The sequence below is a fragment of the Kogia breviceps genome, chromosome 13 (assembly GCF_026419965.1).
Source record: "Kogia breviceps isolate mKogBre1 chromosome 13, mKogBre1 haplotype 1, whole genome shotgun sequence".
Taxonomy (NCBI): domain Eukaryota; kingdom Metazoa; phylum Chordata; class Mammalia; order Artiodactyla; family Physeteridae; genus Kogia; species Kogia breviceps.
In genome coordinates, this window is record NC_081322.1 from 78,009,626 (window position 1) to 78,028,165 (window position 18,540).

The 18,540-nt window shown below is 39.5% G+C and overlaps 1 protein-coding gene across 4 annotated transcripts in view; it reads right to left on the minus strand.

The window, feature by feature from the left end:
* The window catches only part of SYNE1 (spectrin repeat containing nuclear envelope protein 1), a 451,782-nt gene that overhangs the window by 78,156 nt on the left and 355,086 nt on the right, over window positions 1–18,540 (minus strand). For all 4 annotated transcript variants that reach the window (XM_067011034.1, XM_067011031.1, XM_067011032.1 and 1 more), the window contains 10 exons: window positions 18,302–18,472; window positions 15,979–16,112; window positions 15,376–15,580; window positions 13,547–13,729; window positions 12,841–12,987; window positions 10,701–10,855; window positions 10,143–10,290; window positions 7,740–7,834; window positions 4,731–4,965; window positions 2,929–3,123 (listed from right to left, as the gene is read on the minus strand). In XM_067011034.1, coding sequence (XP_066867135.1) covers window positions 2,929–3,123; window positions 4,731–4,965; window positions 7,740–7,834; window positions 10,143–10,290; window positions 10,701–10,855; window positions 12,841–12,987; window positions 13,547–13,729; window positions 15,376–15,580; window positions 15,979–16,112; window positions 18,302–18,472 — 1,668 coding nt within the window. The remainder of the gene's footprint in view (window positions 1–2,928; window positions 3,124–4,730; window positions 4,966–7,739; window positions 7,835–10,142; window positions 10,291–10,700; window positions 10,856–12,840; window positions 12,988–13,546; window positions 13,730–15,375; window positions 15,581–15,978; window positions 16,113–18,301; window positions 18,473–18,540) is intronic.

Here is an 18,540-nt window from a genome sequence, read left to right on the forward strand (position 1 = left end):
TTTTGTCACCGGTCTTTTCCTGTCTAGGTTCTTTCTACCTTCTCTCCCGATGCCTTATTTTCAGCACAGCAACGCATGATGCTATTACAACTGCCTTCTTTAAGAAGTGTTGGCTACAGTGCCTCCCTGCTCATAATGTCTTTTGGTTTCTAAATAAATTGAGAGTTTGGCCTAAAGTTCTCATTTCTCTTTAAAATCTCTTCGAGGAACTTCCTAGAGAACATAACCTCATTCCCTCTTTCCCATTCACCAGAAAGAACAAAAACAAGACCCCCAAAACAAAAGCCCCCAATGTCTATTTTGGACAGATTTGTTCCAATTCCGCTTTCGTAAGAGATCTCGGTGTTCCGAGGCTACACTTAGTTCATCAACGCTAAGCATAGTGAGGGTAGACAAAAGATCCTCTTTTGCTTAAACTGAACAAACGTTCTCAATTAAATCATCACACACTGAAATCTCTGAACACGCAGGCAAGAAATGTTCATTGATCTAAAAGAGAAAAGGTCAGCTTTTTATTCTTCCTAACGAAAGTAAGAGGCAATAGGGAAGCTGGTAAACATGCAAGGCATAGAATTATAATGACTATTTTTGGCATATATTCTCAGCATTTAATTAAAAGCTAAAAATATGTAAGCTTTATAGCTACGGCGAAAAGATACAGTAAAACGAGGCTGTATAAACATTAGAATTTAGCTCCATAAATTCCTTTTTAGGCAAACAGGATCTAGTGTATGATCCAAAAGAAAATAAAACTTTAACAAGAGAATAGGGATTCCTCTTTCCAAGGATGGCTTAGATTCTGAAGCTATAACCAAGTCATTTTACTACATGAATTATAAGGAAATAACTAAATGTTATGGTCTGCAAACATCTATCAAAGTGGATGTTTCATACACCAACAAATAGACTAGCAAGAAAAGCAATTGTACTGACTGAGCCATCTCGCCTTATTAAGTCTTAGAAACGTGTCCAAAAATCAGTCACAAATAAAGAAAAAGATATGATTAACATGTTCTCTGCAGAATGATTTACAATATTTTTAATCCTTTCCTGAAAGCAAAAAAAAAAGAAAAGAGAATCAGGCATATCGTATTACTGATGAATTGTGCTGTGTGCAAAAAATGGTTCTCTAACATATGTTGGGTGGCATTTTTGATTGATTGCTTCCTACACAGAAGGTGATATATTATTTTTTTTGGCATTTTATTTTATTTTTTTTTTTAACATCTTTATTGGAGTATAATTGCCTTACAATGCTGTGCTAGTTTCCACCGTACAACAAAGTGAATCAGCCACATGTATACATTTATCCCCATATATTATTAAATAAAATTCAGTAGACTAAACCCAATGAATGTGCATACTTTAAGCATTAAAAAAAGCAAAATGTGTTTCATTAGCTTTAGTTATTACCTTTGATTCAAAAAGTGACAGTCCAAATTTAAAAGATAATCTTATTGAAGTGTTGGTGATTATCAACATATATAAAACTTCAGTATTTAGTCATGTTCAATTTCAAAATGATAAAAATATAAACAATAATAAATACCATCATTTATTGAGTATTCAGTATGTACCAGGTACTTTGATACATGATTTACTTCCATTATTTCATTAAACCCTCACAATGCCCTATGAAAGAGCTGTAGTCATACCCACTCTACAGATGAGGAAACGGAGGCTTTGATAGGTTGAGTTAACCAGGTTACTTGGTTTCTTAATGGTTTTAACTTGGGTTTATCTGAGTTTAGAGTCTATGCCTTAATTCAACTGCTGCTTTAATCGTGTCTTATGCAAGGAATTGGAAAGTGAGGGAGAAAAGCATATTGTGGGAGGTCTGCTAAATGTACATTTCCCTAAACTTGCTGTGTGATCAGCCTGCTATCTGTATCCAACTGAAGGCTTAATATACCTCCTGGAGATTTTATCTCACAGCAACTTGCTTGGATAAGCTAAGATCAAATCAAGAGTATCTTCTTGGATAGGTTTTTCCCTGCTATAAAAGAAGAGACATCAATCTTGAAAACCACTTTAGAGTCTTATATTAGGCAGTGGAATCTACTCTTTGCATTCTTGTCTAGATTTATAAAGTCATCTCATGGTTTCTGGTGTAGCCCTGGCCATGAATCAGAATTCATTGCTTGGATGGTCTTACTAGACTTAAAACTACTTTGTTGGGGGATTTTCCTGAAAGACCACCTGCTGAAAATTGGGAAACTTTTCTAGTTCATGCAAGACAGGACAACGTCCTCAACAGGACACAGGGGATCAAAATGCTGCAGGGTTTGATGTAACGATCTGCATTCTTTGATTCGCAGGATAAAAACGTTGAGGAAGCAGCACAACTATTAAAAGGGCTGGGTTTTTTTAACATCTTTAGTGGAGGATAATTGCTTTACAATGGTGTGTTAGTTTCTGCTGTGTAACAAAGTGAATCGGCTATAGGTATACATATATCCCCATACCTCCTCCCTCTTGCATCACCCTCCCTCCCACCCTCCCTATCCCACCCCTCTAGGTGGTCACACAGCACGGAGCTGATCTCCCTGTGCTATGAGGCTGCTTCCCACTAGCTAGCTATTTTACGTTTGGTAGTGTATATATGTCCATGCCACTCTCTCACTTTGTCACAGCTTACCCATCGCCCTCCCTGTGTCCTCAAGTCCATTCTCTACGTCTGTGCCTTTATTCCTGTCCTGCCCATAGGTTCTTCAGACCATTTTTTTTTTTTTTTTTTTTTTAGATTCCATATATATGTGTTAGCATACGGTATTTGTTTTTCTCCTTCTGACTTGCTTCACTCTGTATGACGGACTCTAGGTCCATCCACCTCACTGCAAATAACTCAGTTTCATTTCTTGTTCTGGCTGAGTAATAAAGGGCTTTTTAAACTGCACTAGGCCTACAGGAGGAAAGAGCCGAAATTACCTGCAACAAGAAGGCCAGTTTTTTCTTTTGCTCCTCCAGATGCACACTGGCTGACCTCCATCTCTCCTGGATTTCAGCGAGTTCAGCCTGCAGGGCAGCCTCAGCTGTACCGTCAGCAGAAAGCAGGAGCTGCTTGCCAGCCTCCACGGTGAGGATGTAGCTGCCTTGCTGTCGCAGGAACACTTTTTCTTTGAACTGCAAGAATCCGTAGATTTTTACTTTCTCATTCTTCTCTTTACCATTTCCCCATTATAAGCATTTCTAAATAATCCTAAATTTTTGCATACATAACATGCCCTCTTTTTTCCCAAAAGCTTTACTGACCCAGTACTTTGGGCCTGAGTGAAGCAATGTATAAATAAATGAGAATTCCACACAGAAAGCTTAGTTTCTGCTCCCAAGTTAAACGCAATCACGATGCGATAGGAAAACTGCTCTATGAGCCTGATGCACAGGGGCACAAAGGGACGTGTGACCCACGCTGGGTGCACAGGGAGGCTTCTTCAAACGGTGAAGCCTTCATGAGTCTTGAAAGGCACAGGAAGACAACCAGATTAAGAAGGATCTGCTGTGATGAGAGCCAGGAGTCAGGGAGAAGACAGCTTCCACACAGAGAAACAGGATGCGCAAATTTGCTATATGGGATAAATATGATGAATTCAGGACACTGGACTTAGTTTTCAGTGGCTGGAATATAGGATTCCTCTAAGAGTGGTAGAAGATGACGCCAGACCACACCTGGCACAGGAATTTGGTTTTTATAGTAAAAGTGACTGAGATTCATGGAAGAGTATTAAGCGGTCGGGTAGAAAATGGAATGGAAGGCCATATATTGGATACTTTAAGACAGGTTAGGAAGCTATTGTCTATCTAGGCAAGAAATCATGAGCACCTAATCTGAGGTAGTGGCAGTAGGGATGGAGACTTGAGGAATTCAAGATATGAGGAGGGAGATAAAATGAAGAGTATAGCTCTAGAATGACTCTGGGTTGCTGACTGATAGACCAGATAGCCGGTGATATTTCCTCGGTTTGGGCACATGGAATGGACCGGTGGAGAATGGTTGATCCAGAGATCACAGGCTCTATTGGAACCATGGAGTATATTATGTCTGTGATACACATAGATATAAAGCTAAAAGGGGGTTGAATACATGAGTTGGAGGCTCAGGAGGTGAATGTGACCAGAAGATACCAACTTGACCCTTCTCTGCTGGCAGGGAGTAGTGGAAGTCATGTGTATAGATGAGGTTTCCCAGAGAAGCAAGGAGGAGAAAGGAAGCAGAGAACAGTGACCTTCAAAACAAGAGGAGCCTATGAAATATACTGGGAGGGACTGATGAGAGGGTGTGGAGGTCTCCATCTAAGAGGCTGGACTCCCAAACTCCCAGGCTGGGGAAAGTAAGGGGAATGGACAAAGAGCTCACACAGGACTGAGTCTTTCGTCTTCTCTGGAATAATTCAGTTAAACTGCTCATGAGTCAAATACGTACGATCAGTGCAAAGTTTTCCTTTCCTTGCCCTTGCCTTTCCATCCACACTGAGATTCACTGAGCTGCTGGGAGGCCTTGGTGGGTGAAGTGGAGTCAGTCTTCGTGCGTGAGAGGCTGGGGCTCGCCCTACGTTCATTGTTAAATATGGACTTTGTAATGCCATCATTTTACGTATTTCTGTTGACATTTGAGAACAATGCTTGTCCTCATCCCAGTGTCACTCTAAAATCCTTCTGAAGAACCGAGGCCAGGGTAAAGTGTGCAGCGGAAATGCAGAAGAGGTTGAAAAACCGCCTGTTTTGCACCTTACCTGCACTTCATCAAAGAGGGTCCTTGCTTGCTGCAGCGGTATTGGGACACTTCCGAGACCACTCACGGGTAGATAGGACACTTCAACCAACCATTTACGAAGCTTTTCTGCCATCTCCTGATAGCGCTGCCACTGGCGGATCTGGCTGTCGATGATGCCTCGCCTCTGCTGGGCCCTGCGTATCACCCCCTGCCACTGATTACTGAGAAGGGTCAACTTGAGGTTGAACTCATCCCTGGTGAAGAAATAATTACATAAGGAAAACCACCGTTATCCTGGATGTAGTTACATAATCAACCGATACATACATACTTGACCATAAGCCCTAAGAGGCGATCTAGGGCAGAGGTTTTCATACATCATGCCATGAGCTGTTATCAGGTCTACTGAAGGTAATTTAAAAAATTAATAACAGGTAAACTATCAGTGTTCGCAAATGGTGAGTGTGTTCACATCTTAGCACAGGTGGAAGACATATCTGTAAGGTCGATTGTCATTTACCCTCTCTCAGAGTGCATGAGAGGGGACAGAGTGTAGGGCAGCAGCTACAATGCGAACGGCTCCCTGGACATGCCTGTAGCAATGCATGCAGCACGTGGCAGCATCCTGTGTATGCAAGAGCAGGAAATGGGGGGCCCAGCTTATTTACAACCTCTGTCTTCAGCTACAATTATAAGTCACTTTGGAGGAACAAAACTGGGTTACTTTAGCTAGAATCATAAACCATTTAAATAAAATTATGTTACGTAAAAATATTTTTAAAAACTGTGCTCCATAAACTCTCAGTATTCCCTCACAGGAGACAGTCCTAATCTTTAGCAGATTATTTCACATACTAATCTAAATCATCCCTTCTAACGTTTTAAGCCCACTTCACTTGTTCTTAGCAAAATGAAAACTACCTAGTCATCATTTTCTGAATAAAGGTTGTGCCTATACTTAGAGATATTAAATTTTACTTACACTTTCTCAATTTCAGGCCAACTCATCTCAGATCTTGTAGTTGGTTCTCTTCCTACCTCTGTTTACTACCTTTAAAAAATGTTGGTAGTTTTTTATTTTGTTTTCATTTAACATCCAACTGTGGCTTTAGAACTGTTTGTCCAGTATCAAATAGAATGAGTTTCTTTGTAGATTACAGTGTTATTCACACATTTTAGTACTAAAGTGTAACATTACTTGCTCATTCTCTATGTTACTAGTGTTGCTTTTCTTCCCTCCTGTGTGGGGCTTCTGCTCTGAGTTGGATTTACTGTCCTGGGCTCCTATATTCTTGATACCTCTTATTATCGAGGGCCACTATAAACTTTGATTTTGTAACCAAATGTGTTATTAAGTGCTTCTGGTTTTGAGAGGAAATTCTGATATTTATAATCTAATTTCAGTAGAACCAAATATGATGAATTAGGTTCATGAGACTTCCCTAAAAGGTACAAGCATCCATCATCTCTGAAAACATCTAACTCCAGGGCTTGGAGAAGAGTACCCTGTATATTGCTTCACTATCAGCTAGCCATCCAGGGTCTCTTTGGAGCCTCCGTCCTCACTTTGTAGAACCAAGCTGCTCTGAGCTATCTGTCAGCATGAGGAACTACTCAAATCATGACACTGGGCTCAATGCTGAACTTGAACTCTCAAAAACAAAACGTATAAACGAACTTTTAAAACGCAATACGTTTGTAATCTAGGACCTTCCTATTCGTCAACAGGCTCTCATCTGTAATTTTTTTCACTCGCAACTTTCAAAATTATCCTTGGGTCCCATCCTCCCACTTTCATCTCTTTGGTGTTTTTCCCTGCTAACATTTAAAATTTAATAGATGTTGGCTTGTGCACGAATTTTAAATTTTATTTTACTTAATGACTCAAGCTTTTAAAATATCGTTACAGAGTAGGGAGGATAAAGCAAAAGATAAGTTAATTGCACTTGAATGTGTCTTATTTTGAAGGCCTTGAATTCTTAGTAAAGCTCACATTTAAGTTTGGCTTCCTTAGAATAGAATAAATATGGCATCACATTTTGTTGTTCCAAGCTTAATCATGAAAATCTCTCATGTACTTCCAAAGAAATAGCCACTTAAATCTGAAATTGCTTCCAAAACTTAAAAAAAAAAGCTCTTAATAAAAATAATGACTTATTTTCTATTTTTTTGGAAAAAAAACTAAGTTAATTATAATCACAACTACTGTTCTAAATATGGAAAAGACATACATATGTGATAAAATAAATGAGGTTTGTATGCCAAATATCACCACAGAAAGTAATGGGGTAGAGTAAACATTGTTACTAGGAAATGTAAATATAGGACGAAATTGCCAATTCATACGCAATAAATCTAAAGAGGAGCTAGATTTTACCTCTGCATTTTTAATACAGAGATAATCTGCTAAGTAATAAGAGGAAGCAGGGTTTCAGGTTGAGTGTAATCTGACTTAAGTTAGCAAACCATTTTCAAATGTGGAGGTGTTATCATGGTATAGGAAACCTGGCTGGTCCTGACTAAAGGCAAGGTACACGAGTGGTAGGCTTGATTCTATTGCTACTTAGTTATGTGACCTCGGTCAAGTCAGTTCACATTTCTGGGCCTCAAGTTTTCATTTGTAAACAAGAGAGATGGTCAAGTGATCTCTATGCTCCTCTGAGGAATAAAATTTCTGTAATCATATGAGAATATTAGAAGCATCTGTTGAAAAAACACTGATACAACACTGACACAATTCATCTTGATCTATTCATTAACTCTAGTCCCCTACAGATGACTAGTGAAGGTTGGCTAGGTGATTTCCAATTCCTCTATGGCCTTCATGTAATATAGTAGCACTTCTTTAAAAAGATTCAATACTTAGTCATTTCAGAGATTCAGACAAGTCTTTCCTCCAATTTCTGAGGCTCCTCTCCAGTACAATTGCCTTAGGAAGATTGGTTCTGTGCCCTCTAACCTGCTCATTCAAAAGAAAATGGCTAATATACTGGAACCTTTCTTCATAATGATATATCAAAGATCCTACCTGTCATCAACTTGACCTTGTTCTAGAAGATGCTGTCCATCAACAATGATCGAGTGTAAAACCTGCTGACGACTGAACATCTCTGCTTGAAACAACTGTTATTTTTAAAAAAGAAAAACATAATTTAGAGTTCCTAATTTTAGTGACCAGTTCTCCAATAACTTTCCAAAAATTCTGGTTCAAGCGAGACTATGAAAAATATTTCCAACTGAATCAGGTTGTGTATGAAAACCTACAATGTAAGAATATTTTTAAACCATCAATTAAGATAAACCTAAAGATACAGTTTAGTTTTTGTTTACTAAAACTAAGTGACTAAAAGTAGAATTATGTTTCCCTTCTTCCTTTCAAAATCACCTAATAAACTTAACACATAATTTGTATTCTGTTTTTTTTTTTTTAAAGAAGATGTTGGGGGTAGGAGTTTATTAATTAATTTATTTATTTTTGCTGTGTTGGGTCTTCGTCTCTGTGCGAGGGCTTTCTCTAGTTGTGGCGAGCGGGGGCCGCTCTTCATCGCGGTGTGTGGGCCTCTCACCATCTTGGCCTTTCTTGTTGCAGAGCACGGGCTCCAGACGCGCGGGCTCAGTAGTTGTGGCTCACGGGCCTACTTGCTCCGCGGCATGTGGGATCGTCCCAGACCAGGGCTCAAACCCATGTTCCCTGCATTAGCAGGCAGATTCTCAACCACTGAGCCACCAGGGAAGCCCCTGGGTTTTTTTTTTAATATGCAGAATATGGTCCATGTTCAGACAGAGAATCGCTTACGACTTTTGAAAAAGTTGAAGAATGGAAAAAAACCCACCCTTTTTATAAACTCACTGTTTTTCAATTTAACTCAGTTAACAAAATTGTTTCACTACTAAAAAAGCTCAAGAGAAAGTCTTTCAGATTTTCACTGTTTTTTAAACAGCTTTATTGAGATAGAATTCTATATCATACAATTCACCTATTTACAATTTAATGATTTTTCTTATATTTCCAGAGTTATACAACCACCACCAGAATCAATTTTAGACTACTGTCATAACTCTCCCCAAAAGCTCCATACTCATTAGCAATCACTCCCCATCTCCTTTCAGTCCCCCCAGCCCTAGGTAGCCACTGATCTATTTTCTGCCTCTATGGATTTGCCTACTCTGGATGTTTCATATAAATGAGATCAGGTAGTTTACTGTCTTTTGTGACTGGCTTCTTTCCTCTTAGCATGCTTTCAAGGTTGATCCATGCTGCAGTATGTATGGGTAACTATGTTCCTTTTTATCGCTGGATAGTATTCCATTAAATGGATATACCACAGTTTAGTGTATTCATCATCAGTTAGTGGATATCTGGGTCACCTCCACTTTTGGACCATTATGAATGATGCTTGCAATGAACAAAATTCTGGTACAAGCTCTTGGATGGACATATATTCTCCTTTCTCTTGGGTGTATACCTAGGAGTGGAATTACTGGGTCACACGGTAATTCTATGTTTAACACTTTAAGGAACTGCCAAATTGTTTTCCAAAGTAGCTTCACCATTTTACATTTCCACCAGCAATGTATGAGGATTCCAATTTCTCTATTCCCTCATCAACACTTGTTTTCTTTTTCATTGTAGCCAGCCTAGTGTGTGTGAAGTACTATCTCATTTTAGTTTTGATTCATTGTATATTACTTCATTGTTGATCAACTCTATAAAACTGGACTTAAAAATCCCTTACACATATTTAAATTCTCTATTTTTAAAATTTTAAGCAAAATGCCTTCAAATTAATTTCATTCTCTTTAAAGTCCAGCATTAAGCTTTTCTCTGCCTTAGCTGCATCCTATCTCTCCATTTGTGTATATTTCATAAACACGGGAGCAACTTAGTTACACCAGTAAATAGCAAAATAGAGACTAATTGCAAATTGATTAATTTGCTTTTTGTATCTAATTCTTTCTCGATGTTTCCTGAGAAATGATTATGACGCAATTTGATCAAGAGGCACACCTGGAGATATTTGGTAGTTTGATTTCCTAGTATAAAATATGTATGTGTTTTTTAAAGCACTCACAATTTTTATTTATCAAAGACTTTGATCAAAGCATAATCTCCTAAGCAACTAGCCTTGACAATATTAGTACAGTCTGTAATTCAACTGGGAAATTATCTTACCACAATTCTGGCACCATACCTTGCAGGGTATTGAAGCCTGCCCCGTGCTTATAACCAACTATGGAATAAAGACTGGACTGCATTTTTGTGATTAAGATATCAAAACTTCAAGCTTAAGAAAGAAGGCAAAAACATCGCATGCATTTGAGCAGATTCAGCACACATTATAGGACTTTCATTATCCCACATGGCATTTTGCAGCATCTTCCAAAGGCCTAAAACAATTTTATCACCCAAAAATGTACTGGCATAACTTACCTCATGTGCTCTCTGCTGCTCCAAAAGATGCTGATAATTGCCTGAAATCTCTACTGCTAACTTCTGTTCTGTTTGAACTAGGAATTCCATCCATGTTTCACATTTTTCCAAGAAAGTTTGATGTTGCAGCAAAAATGACTGTAACTTACTGACAGAAGAAGGAAAATGAATAATGGTGATGCTGTTGCTTTTTTCTTATACCTTCTGCATAGAAAACTAGATTAAATATTCTCTGTTCCAATTCTAATTTGACCTCCACAAAGCTTTCATGTTAGGTAGTAAAATTTTGTGAAAAATGAAAAGAAAATTGAAGAAAAGAAATTTAAATGACAAAATTCTGTATCTTTAATATATTCTTATATAAAAGTTGTATTTTTTGATTAAAACACTATTCAGTACATTAAACATGGGAAATCACTTCACATTTTGAGTTTCTCACTTTTAGTTCAAATTGTGTGAATAACATTGGAAAGATCTAGAATTTATAAATATACACACATCATGAACTTATTTCTACTTATATTTCAGAGTGGCCAAAACACCTCTGGGTTACTCTACCTGAATCTTTCTGTAGTCTGGGAGGAGATCAGAGACCAGTGCCGGTTCAGATTCTGCATCCTTTTGATTTCTTTATCATTTAGGGGTAACCTGTATCCAAGCTCATTTAGCCGGTCTAAATCTGGGACCATGCTGCTGAATTTTAGCATCTGTCCCTGAAAGCAAGATGCGAAACTAGATTTAGCACCACGGTCAGAAAAGGCAGAGCTCTTTCAAAAGTGCACAGCGATCTTCTGATTTCAGGAAGAAGCTGGTCTTTGGTCTCCTCTGCATTTCTAGGGCACCTCCTCGCAATCTCCAGTGCTGCAAAGAAAGTAAAGCTGCATCTCCTCATCAGCTTCCACTGCTGCTGTTGCTGCTATAGCTACTCACTATCCCTTATTGAATATTTAATAGTTTACGTGTATTATTTACTTGATTTATTTACTCATAAGTAATTCTTGCTTGAACTGATAAAGGATGAAAATTGTGCTGATGACTGAAAGGACTCCTTTCTTACCCTTTATATTTCATTTATCCATGTTAATCTGCTCCTTTATTATTTAATAATAATATTAGTTATAATAGTAATAGCTAACTAACATTTATTGAGCACATATGAAGCAAGCATTGTTATAAGAGCTTTACAGGTAATGACTCATTTTATCCTCAAAACAATCCCATAAGGTAAGAACCACTACTATTCCCAATTTAGAATGAGGAAGAAGAGGCACAGCCACTAAGTAAGTTGCTCAAGGCCACCCAGCTAGTAAGTGGTAGAGCCAGGTAAACACAACTTGTTGGGTTCTCCTTGGATGGAACACAATCCCACCTGAGCTCCAAAATCACCACCCATTATCTGAAGAGCTTCCGTTTTAGGTCCTTGACCCCAACCCCAAAGTTGGTGAGACTCAACTGAGAAAGCCGTCTATGCTTTCAGATCGCTTTCCTCCCTTCACACACAGGACAAAGCTGCCTGTCCTGGTTTTCCTGTGGGCATTCGTAACTCCATCTAGGAAATCGGCTACAGGCAGGAGAAAAGGTCAGGGCACCTTTGGCTGTGTGTGCGTCCACTTTGCGTGCTCTGCAAAAGGCTCGTAACCCTGAAGAGAGGATAAATCTTGCCAACTGTCAAAGCCAAAAGCAAACTATCAGGTGGCAGAATTTCCACGGGGAGACACCAGCAGTGGACAGCACTGACATGCCACGGTCCCTCTCATGGCGCTCAGAAAGAGTAAGACACTATTCCAATAGCAGAGAGAACAGCAGTCACCTAATCACATGAACATCCTTGGATGGTATGATGAAAGTCTGAAGAAAAATAACAGTGGGCTACGAACCTGTGTCGCTGGGGGGGGGGGGGGGGGGGGCTGACCATGGACAGAAGGGGAGGCTCTCTGAGAGGGACCTTGAATAAAATGACCAGGAGTTGATGCCCTTTGGGGACAAGGAATGGATTCCAGAAAGTGGGGGATGGGCATCTTACACACAGACACAGGGAAGCACTGCAGCTCCCAAGTGCCTGGAGAAGGAGACAGAAGGTGGTGAAGCCGAGACCCTTAGGGAGGTAGAAGCCAGGTATTGCTGGTCTGGATACTTCACACAGGTCTTTATCCTGAGAGCAGTGGGAAGCCATGGAGGGTTTTAAGCAGAGGAATAATAGTAATAAAATGTGCATGTCTATTGTATTATTTTATTTACTGTAAACTCGTTCATAATTAAGTAAAACCTTTTCAAAGAAAAAGATCATTCTGGCAGCTATAGGTTGGAGCAAGAGAGGTCACTGCAAAGAGGTCCACAGAGGCTGAGGCTGTGGCCTTGGCCCCTGAGCAGGATCGGACAGCTTAAAGTAGGAGTGGATGATGGTAGTGATGGAGATGGGAGGTTCAAGAGCTGTGAAGGAGGTGATGGATTGGGCGCAGGGCGGGAGGAGGTAGGAGGAGGAGGAGTGAGGTGGAATGCTAGCACCGCTCCTGGAGGTCTCCATCACGGACCACGAGACCAGCTTGAGCTCAGTGCCTTCACTCTTCTCAAGAGAACAGGAAAGCAGAGCTGGCAAGAGTTTCCTTGGGAACAAAAAGTAGGCTTATGTCAGGAGTTTTGAGTTTTCTTTAGCATTGTGAAGATAGAAGATCTGGGACGAGGATTTGAACACACTTACCTTAAGTTCCTCCATCCTTTCCTGGATGGTCGAGAGGTCAGACGAGTGGCTAGGGTCCTGCCCTTGTAGTATTTCTTCAGCTTCTACTGTCCAGGCTTCCAAAGCTTCTAAACTCTTGGTAAAGGTTTCATAGTCAAGAACTCCAGCCTTTTTTTCACAAAAGAAAATTGGTGTTTAGAAATCTAGTGAAAGGGCAAGTGGATATTAAAATTATTTTTCATATTCTTGTGCCAAATTGCCATTCTCAAGATGCCATTCCTAAAAAGACACGGCTACAATAATTTAAATTTTCTTCTTTTTATTTATATAGCTTGCTTAACACTTAGAATTACTTCTACGTACCATCAATTAACCAATTAAAGTTAGTTTTTACATACATTATCAAACAGAAATATATTCTGATTCTTGCAAAAACTTGTCAGGTAACCATGACTGTTAACATTAAAGCCACTTAATGTCTATTAATTGAACATATTGTACCGTGGAAGGAAGCACTGATTTGGGGGCAAAAGTACATTGTAGAGAAAAGTGCAAAACTCCCACGTTCCCTTGACCCTATTGGAACTTCCAAGTTTGTTTATTTTTTAACTTTCTGGTCTTGAAGGAGGCACTGTCTCGATGATGAAAAATTTTTCTTTCCCTGTGTATATGCCCAGGTTTTACAGAATGCCCAATTTATAACACCTGCTGAATGTGAGCTCTGTACCTGTAACACAGTCTGCTGTTTGCAAAGAGCCTGTTCTAGGGCACATACGTGTTGACTCAAACAGAGTTGATCAGATTGAATGGCTGATGCTGCCGAGGCATCTACTTGTTGCTTGAGTTGCTCTCCCAGCTCATGGAGAACGAAAAGGGAATCCTTAACCGTCCCCAGTCCTTTGAGGAGGTCCTACAGAAGATGAAAACATGCCCATCATGAAACAACATGTTAAGTGTACTCCTTATGATAAACAATTAGAAACACTCAATTCTTGTCAAATTATTACACTAAATAACCTTCACCTGCAGGAAAAAATCAAGAATTGAATTCCATTTTAAAAAACATGTATGTGTACTAACATTTTTTAAAAATGTACTATTCTGATTATAAAAGCTACGTAGGTTCATTGTAGGACATTGGGGAAATGCAGAAAAACTTATATAAACAAGAAAAAACATTATCTACAAGTAGAGCCAATAACTGAAAACATTTTGGCAGTTTTTTCCTGCCTCTTCATGTCATTGATATCAAATTGAAAACCCAGTGCTACATTTGACCTTTTTTGACTTAATGTTATACACACAAGAGAGGAACTATATGTGCGGTCACATTTTAGTGGTTACAGTACACCCTCCCCTCTTGGTGGGTGCAGAAGCCTAGCTGTGGCTCTGGTGATCAGGAAGAAGAGGAGACTCTATCTCCATTCTTTTCTGTGATATCGCTTGCCTCCATTTTTTTGTGGGACCCTTTTATAAGCTGGTGGAAATTCCCTGTTTCTGGTTTCCATCTACCTCTGAGGGATGACAACTGACTGATTCTTCTACCTGGTGCCGGTGCCCCACCAGATACAGAGAGAGCAGAGCCTGCTACGCCCATGCGGGGGCTACAGTGAGAAGGGGAAAAACAAAGGTCAACTTTAACCCTGACAGAGAGATCAGAAAATTCACAGCAATCATCTCGAGCACTAGACTCTAGAGCAGGCATATCTTAACGAAGGAGGACTGAAAATTGAAAATGACAAATTTCATAAAGATAAACTATGTGGAAAGAGGGAAAAAAAGCACAGACTTTACTGTAAATCTTAAACTTTAGCTTTAAAGTGATTATTCATTTTTCATGTGAAGGTCTTAGAATGGGTTAAACTTTTATTTATGTGCTTTTTATAACTTGCCTAATTCTAATAACTGATTTGGGAAAGTTTACAAGAAGGTCTTTGAAATAAATTCATTAAAATAGAGACAAATGAGGACAAGTAGTAAGAGGCATGTGATAGGTGAAACGAGAGAAGAATTGTTCCTGAAAACCTCAAGTAGGTTATTGGCAGCTGCAGTGAAAAAGAGAAATATTAAAAAGCTATTAAAAAGAAGTATACCCATAAATCAGGAAAGAAAGACCTCTTCCTACCATTAAGTTCTTAGAAGAAATTATTATGTTGATGCTTACATAAGAGATAATGGGCCTCACTGGACAATACCTTGGAACAGTGGAATTTTAAAAGATGTAACATTACATTACTCTTCATATGGTCATTTCTTATATTGACCATCTCTGTAAAAACAGATAGCCTAAGTCTTTCCCATGGACTATATTCCATTAGGAAAACTGGGAAAAACAACTCTTTAAAAATAAAACAACGGGAAGGCATCTCTTAAATCTGTTACATGTGCCACTGTGTTCTGAAAACCTAGCAGGCTCTCTGATACTTGAAACAATTATTGTTGGATAGTTGTCTCACATAGAGACATAATAAAAGCTTAAACACGGCAGCACCAGCCCTGCTAAATTTGAGAAGTCTAAGCTTGACAAGTTGGTAACGCGATAGTTCTTGAACATACGTTGCAATCTTGAATCCATAGGGCAACTTCTTCATCTGCGATGTCCTTGTCAGTGGCTGCCTTCAAGAGCTCATGGGTTCGACCCTCCTGCTGTTGAACTGTAGCAGCACACTGTTTGGAGTAGTCCTTGTATCTCTGCCAAAGCTGAAGTAGGGCCTGGCTGGCGTGCAGCTGCTCGGTGATCTCTTCCAGCAATTGATTCCATCTGGAAACGAGAGCCAACACTCATGGGCTGATCCCCACCTCTCACCAAAGGCTGTTATTTACTATTTTATTTTTCATGATCCTGGTTCATGTGAATAGGGAAATAATGCAGATGTCTCATTTCTATTGAACGCAATAAAAAGTAACATTTCACTCTCATATTTCAAGGGTAGGTAGTAGAAATGAGGTCAATCTTGGGGTATACCGCAGTTCTAATTCCTTTCTAAATATCTTCACTACATTTACTTATCCTTAAGCTCATTTTGTGAAAATTAACACATTAATAGAAGAGAAGCTATAAAGCTCAAATTCAAAATGCCAGTGTTTTAACTGTAGTTATTTATAATAAGATCATGATATGAATAATGAGCAACAGTGTAAAACCGGCACGTTCCATACCTCATATTGACTTCTTTTAGTGTATTGGTAAGAGTTTCTGTCACAGGCGGGTGACTCTCTTTTAACAGTTGGTTGGTGACGGAGCCAAATTTCTGTAAGCTCTTTTCCTGTTTTTCTAGATCATCTTGAAGATTCTGCCCAAAGGAAAAGTGCCACAGATGACATAACAGGATCTAAAAATTCTAATGATCAAGTTTAAGAGTAATTTATAGCTGTTTTCATAAATATGAACATACAAATACAAAAACCATGACTTTGCCCCAATGTTCTATGAGCTTGCTTTAGATAACCATTTTTTCTTTTTTATGAGTTTGTTCTTATGGGTGTGAGGAGGCTTCTTAACAATTGAGACTTCTTGGAGTGGGAGCTGGAATTCTGCTGGAAAAGCTCACACGGGGAGCCCCTGTCCACCATCGAGGAGGAAGGTGTGGGACTGCTGGGTGTGCAGTCCATTATACTGTGGTTCTCTTTGCTGCTCAAGGTCGAAGTCCAGATCTCTACTTTATTACTTACCCAAAGTTGCTCTATCAGAAATTCTTGACAGTGAGCCTTTAAGAAGTCATAGCTTTTCTGAGTACCCGCTCTAAGTTCTATCTCTGATGTTCTTCCTTGCAAAGAATATTTATTAGGCAGGCTACAGGCTTGGTGGAGTTGTCTACCAAGAACCAGTGAAGAAAGATATTTCCCTGGAAATGTTGCTGAAGTGATAGTCTCAGTTCTTAGTAAAACTCCATAGGTGAAGCAGGCTGCAAAAATCCAGTCCTACTTAACACTGATATATGGTTGCCATTAAATCAACATATATAAGCAATAGACCCTGAATCCTTTCATATCTTAAGACAGAAGATGTGAAACACAGAGTAAACTCAATTAAAAAGTACTTCTAACCTCCTCAAAGTTATAAAAGGCCTTTTTAAACTTACTATTCTCAAAGTAAGTTTTAATGATTCTTAGTATCTACAACAACTCTTTTAAGGTTTAAAGAAATTTAACCTTGTACTTTGTATGTACAAGGTTACAAAGTACATACTTTGTATGTACTTTGACTTCCCTGGCAGTCCAGTAGTTAAGACTCCGCACTTCCGATGGAGGGGGCACAGGTTCAATCCCTGGTGCGGAACTAAGATCCCACATGCCGTGCGGTGCAGACACACACACACACACACACACACACACACACACACACACACACACACACACAAAAGAAGGAAACTGTATATGCTCATTTTATCCTTCCTCCCCCCTGCCTCACCCAAAAAAAGGGGCATTCCCTTCAGAAAGTAGGCATATCATGTCAGCAACATATAAACTTTGATTGCCAAGCCAGGGACGTGAACCGATGTAAGGAGGGGCGTGCAAGGCTGTCATCCCCCTTAGGGCCTGACTTGCCCGTCCCATAGGCTGCGTTATTTAGCCAGGAAGAAAGGGCAATGGCAGGTGAGAGCATCCAGCACCCAGGTATGCAGGCGAGTGAGGGCAGTAGCTGATTGCGAGCAGTGACCTAAGAGAGGACAGTGTGCTGTTTAAGTCAAACAGCAGCCATGTCCTCCTGGATGCATACAGTGATGATGGACACACAGGAAACCAGGCCGTAAGTGCTAGCAAAGGAGGATTATGTGTACACACCATTGACATTCTGCTGAACGCAAAGAAAACAACTTAATGGTCTAAAATGTTATGACTTTTGTTATTGTTCTCTTTGTTTTCTTTTTAATCCTGTAGAAGTGTTTAGAAAAGCAGGATAAAAAAAGAGAAAGGGAAGACATAAAAGGCAGCAATAATGGATGCAGGAGATTGATTTGGGTATAAAATCATTTTATAAAATACATTCATGGGAGGGCTTCCCTGTTGGCGCAGTGGTTGAGAGTCCGCCTGCTGATGCAGGGGACAAGGGTTCGTGCCCCGGTCTGGGAAGATCCCACGTGCCGCGGAGCGGCTGGGCCCGTGAGCCATGGCCGCTGAGCCTGCGCGTCCGGAGCCTGTGCTCCGCAACGGGAGAGACCACCGCAGAGAGAGGCCCGCGTACCGCAAAAAAAAAAAAAAAAAGAAAAAAAAAAAAAAGAAAAAAAAAAATTCATGGGGATATTTATATAATTTAAAAAATCATTTAGTTATACATCAGTTATGCCAGATTTGGTATCCACAGGCAAGTCTGGTTATGTAACAAATAAAGCAGGTAAAATTAATTTTAAATATTTTAAAAATAATTAAAGGTAAACAATATACACCAATTATTCCAGGATGATGTTTGCATTTGCTCATGTTTTAAAATTTTTTCTCAAATTAAAAAGGATGTTAAGGATGGGTTCAATTCATCCCTTACCTGAAGATTGTCTACCTGAACTTGTACAGCTTCTAAAGAGCCGGTCAGCAGACGGAATCGGGAGAGAGAGTATCTGGCCTCCATGAGGTAACTGTTTATCTCATCAAAGGCCACTTTGTGGCGGCTCCACTGGTCGAGCACAGACTTCAGCAGGATCTTTAATTGTCCAGCCTTTTGAAAGAGATAGAGGTTTCTTATAATTGCATAATATTTTAAGTGATAAAATATATATTGCATTG